General features: G+C 32.0%; 1 protein-coding gene across 1 annotated transcript; it reads right to left on the reverse strand.

Annotated features, from left to right (window-relative positions):
• Positions 1-886: 886 nt before the first annotated feature.
• LOC107857145 (ethylene-responsive transcription factor ERF086) lies at positions 887-2210 on the reverse strand. The gene has a single exon (XM_016702092.2). The coding sequence runs from the start codon at positions 1995-1997 to the stop codon at positions 930-932; it is 1068 nt and encodes a 355-aa protein (XP_016557578.1). The 5' UTR covers positions 1998-2210; the 3' UTR covers positions 887-929.
• Between the last annotated feature and the right edge of the window lie 3007 nt (positions 2211-5217).

Below are 5217 nucleotides of genomic sequence, written 5' to 3' on the forward strand. Positions count from 1 at the left end.
GCTCAGGTTGGGCGTGAAAAGACCGTTCATATCACGTGAAGAGATTATGTGAAAAACTAAATACTACTATTGTGGACTAGTAATTCTATAACAAATTATGTGTTATTGGAATTTGTAATACAAACATTTATTTACAAAGGAACACAGAGATATGCAATTTATCAATGTGGTGTCTTAATTAATATTTTTTGATCTCTTGTTTATGTACCATGGTTTGCTCATTTAGTAAGATTATAAAAGAACTAAGAAAATTTTGATAGTTTTCACATGTTTGATTTTCATGTTTATGAGGAAAAATACAACTTAGAGACTTTAAATTACATGATAAAAAAACTTTGACTTCAAATCAATTTGATTTCAAATTATGATTCCACAGGGCATTCCGGCATGTCTAAACTGGCCCTTAATTAATTTTTTTTTTCGTGCTTTCGAATTTACTTAGATCAATTTTCAGTATGATATAGTATTACGCATGCATAGTTTTGCAATATATATTGTGCTTCTTTATTGTGAAACGGAAAAGCTTGTTAAAGAACATGATGTTTGTTGCTTGGAGTCAATGTTGTTTCAAGCCCTTCGGGGAATAATGCATGGATTTGAAATAATCTCTTGGGCTATTAAACCTTTTTGAGAAATTGAAAGCTTCGACTGAAAAGGTAAAACAATATTGAAATATATATACTTGACAAAATCCATACTTAAATATTATACTTGTTACATTACAACTTATGTATCAGTTGCTTCAATATGCTAGCTAGCTGCAAAGAAACTAGTATATCTTGTACGTACTGAAAAAAAATCAAAAATACTATAGGACTCCCTATTAATTAAGACGAGACACTGAAAATCTCGTAAAAAGAAAAGAGAGTAGGAATTAATTAGGGTGGCAAAAAAGTACATAGATAGTATTACAGTGGAAATTAAATATATCAAAAGAGAGTAGTGTATCCAAATTCAACATCACCAAAAGGTTGATAGACAGAAGAGGAAGTAGTAGTAGGAGTTTCAGTAGGCATCATCATCAGCTCATCATTATTAATATTGCTGTTATCAAAAACTGCATTCTCCATGTTTGGATAATAGCAATTCCCCACGTCATCCAGCATTTGGTTCATGTTGCCAATATTGTTGTTCGTCATCATGGCTGATAACTCACAAGAACTTTCCCATGTTGACGACATGTACTTTTCTTCATCCAAATATCCATATTTGTTAAATGAAAATTTCTCAGGGTCCATAGCATTTGCACCATAGAAGGTAGTTATGTTTTGATGATTATCATTGTTTTCTTGGAGAGTTCTGATCATTTTACTCCGAGGAGTAGAAGAAGGTGGTGGTGGTGGTTTCAAGCAGCTATCAGGAACTATGCAATCTAATAAGTAACCTGAATTATTATTATTATTATTATTAACAAAGAAGCTGTTGTTCTCATTAGGTGAAGAGCCATATGAAGATGACTCATTACTATGATCAGAAGTGGTAGTAGTGGTGGTGGTGGCCGTGGTCATGACGATATTCTTGTTCTTGATGATGTTGTTGTTACTTTGAGTAGTATTGAAGTTGAAGTGTGATAAATTAGGCTGCAACATGTTTTGGACATGATCAAAAGGAGAAATAAGTGAAGGGAAATTAGTATTAGCACTATCAGAGGTGTAGATAAAATTGGTTCTAGCTTGAGTGCCTTTCATAGAAAGTGCAGCTCTATCATAAGCCAGAGCAGCTTCTTGAGCCGTGTCAAACGTCCCAAGCCAATGCCTTTCTTTCGTCGTGGGGTCACGGATTTCAGCCGCATAACGACCCCACGGCCTCCGTCTCACCCCAAGGAATCGCCCAGGCTCGGCCTGCTTACGGCGGCCTCGCTTCTCACTAGATTGGCATATGGCTGTGTTACGTTGTAACCAAGAATAGCCTGTTGGTGTGCGAATTGGTTCGAACATGCCAAATGGTAATTGGTTATTATTATCTGATGATATTGGTGTGGAAGAAGAAGAAGACATTTTTTATTTTTTTGGATGAGACAAGTGAAGGAAGTTGAGAATGGAACGGATAGTCATGGGAAGAGGAGGTAGCTCTTTTTAAAGAGTGTTGGCCATGATTATGGGGAGAGGGAAAAGGACAGTGTGCACGAAATTTACTGTTTAAAGATTTTTGAAATTTTCTTTTCCCTTTCTAACAACTTAGATTTCATTCTTGTAACTAGTACTAGTATCGTCTACACTGTATTAAAAGTACCTTTTAGTTTAGCAACCCCCGTATCCCAGCCCAGACACCCTTACCCATGACCCATACAATTTAATGAATATATGTGACATATATCTTTACATACATTTTTATTCTTCATATTATACTCTCTAGATTTCTTTTTTACTTAGATTAATGTTGACTTAACAATTCCTTCTAGAATTATTAGGGGTGTATTTTCAAAATTAATGTATTAATTATGGTTTGAAAATTTAAGTTTTATTATTAGTACTTTATGTAGTTATTAAATGATAGGGATAATATTATAAAAAGATATAATAAATCTCTCTTGATTTGTTAAAGTGCACAACTAAAAAAAATCTACTTTTAATAAAAAGAACAAGTAAAAAAGAGTAAATAAAATACTTAATTGATTTTTATATACTCTCACTTAAATTTATATGTTAAAATATAAACATATCGTGAATAAATTTTTACATCCTTGATCCTCCTAATAAATGAAAAGGTTTAGCAGTGTGTATAGGGTATTTGCAACCTTTATCACGAACCGTCGAATAATTCTATTAACAGGACACCTAGACAAGTTTAGACAGATGAAAAATTTACCCCACACTTTTCTAACTGTATGGAGTGGATGTATTATAAAATCTAATAGCAGTTGTTTAGGAATATCATTTCACTATGCCTCGATTACTAAATCGCTTAGATAATTGTAGTATATAGACTATAGAAGCCACGGAAGAATGTTGGAGCCTATTACTAGCATATATTGCGCTTTTTTTTTTTAACCAGAACCCCCACCCCTTTCCATATCCAAAAAAAAAAAATGAAAAAAATTTAACCTCATCTGAAAATATTTACCTAAGTGTTATAAATGTATTTACATTATAGTGAATGTCTATTAAGATCTAATAAGATCTAGTTGATATCTATCAGGATGATTTGATGTATTTGTCTTTTAGTGTGAAATTAGGGGCAAATTCCCCTATAAATAGAAGTCTTTCTTCATTGTAAATCATTCCTCAAGAGAACTCTCTATTCTCTCTACTCTTCTTCTTTATTCTTTATTAGTTTATAACACGTTATCAGCATGAGACTCTGCCAAACAAGGTGAGATTACTAATCTGAAGGATTTCAAGGTTAGTAGTTCTTTATGTTATTTTTATTTGGCTACTACTAATATAATTTTTATTGAATTTGAGGAAAAATAATTGATTTGGAACCATTTATATTTTAAATTTATTCCTCAAAAACAATATTATCAAAAATGATGATAATATGTTGGGTTCAAATCTCATCGATTCATGCCTAAGACGCTTTTATATGGATTAGATGTTGAGTTTGAATCTTCATATACCATATTGATGATATTATGATGGCTAAGATAAAATAATGGGTATTTAATGAAAAGTCATGATATTCGACCCATTGAATATGCTCCATTCCATGAAGTGAATGTGGTAGCAATATATGATAAGTCTGAAATATGACAACTTACTTCATTCTTGAGGTGTGTGTGGTAGTAGTGCATAATATATCTGAAAGAAGACAAGTGATTGAATGCACGAATATATGCGTGGAGGGACAATATGATAATGATCATAAAAAATGATGATATTTTCACACGCTTATATGATTATAAGATATACTAGAGAAAAATTCTCTACATCATATGTATTCCTTGATTTGCTTTTGAAGTAGCAAAATCTTGAAAGAGGTTATAAGCTATCATAATTTGATAGGCTTAAGACACAAATTATATTCCATTCCTGGGGAATGAGAAACTTATTAATGCAAACGTGCACTTGATTATGTTTTTATCACAACTCACCTCCGAAAGAGGTTGAATAATTTTGAAATCTACTTCTGAAGTAGTAAATCTGAAAATTTTTCATATAATAGTAAATCTGAAATTTACTAAAGCAAAAACACATATCATAGTAAACTTAGAGTTTACTAGATTAAAAGTTCATAAGTTGATATCAACGATTGCGATATCCCGAAGATGTGCATATTGAGTATTGAACATATGTTGAAGAATTAGAAAATTCTTCATGAACTTTAATGTTGCTTGTTCTCGTGATAAGTTGGTTGGAACAACTAATTTTGGGATTGGATCCCTCAAAATTTGAAAAGAATAAAAGGTGAATAAGGGCCCGTTCACCTATCATGTGATATGTTGAAAAGATGCATCAATAAGATGATCACATGTACATTCATGGTCAACCTATGTTTGACATTCATAAAGTTACTTGTTCAATATAAATTGAGCATAATTTTCAGATTGTGTAATCAAGATAATTCATCTTGATGATGATGGTTTAACATTGAATGCCTTCCATAAATAGTTGAACCATTACTAATCTGAACAAAGTTTATGTATTGGTATGAAATATGATATATTGCATATAATAACACTTGTATGCATTAGACCAATATATTGTGATTATTTCTTCCCTCTCAATTGGTTCAAGGTGAGGAACCAACTATTTTATCTAATAGTTTTAATGTGCGGTATACGATTAATAAATATACCATGATGCACAAAGATGAATTCCTCAAAGAAGATGGGGGATGTATGTTAGTTTTCCTAACATAAGGGGGAGATTATAAGCAGTTATGAAATATGTTAGGAATTATCATCAGATCCTCATTCAAAAAATAATTCAAGTCAAATACTGAAAACATCTCATATTTAGCTGCAAGTGCTCCTATTTTGTATCCTTAAAGGATAAAGTCTATGCATGCATGAAGCATGATAGACCAATCGGTTCCAAATGAAATAATCCTTGAAAAGGATAAGGAGCAAATAATCATGATAAGAAGGCAATGTGCTCTTGAAGAGCCTACGACATAACACTTCATGAAACCTTATGAGAGGTTTAAGTACCTTAAAATAATGAAGTGATGAGATCTCAAAATGTTATGTCGCATTGTGAACCGATACTAAAATAAGAAATCGTTGACGATATCTTTGATACAATATTGGCGTAATATTATAAAAGATTATGAGGA

Source organism: Capsicum annuum, chromosome 1, assembly GCF_002878395.1.
Source record: "Capsicum annuum cultivar UCD-10X-F1 chromosome 1, UCD10Xv1.1, whole genome shotgun sequence".
Taxonomy (NCBI): domain Eukaryota; kingdom Viridiplantae; phylum Streptophyta; class Magnoliopsida; order Solanales; family Solanaceae; genus Capsicum; species Capsicum annuum.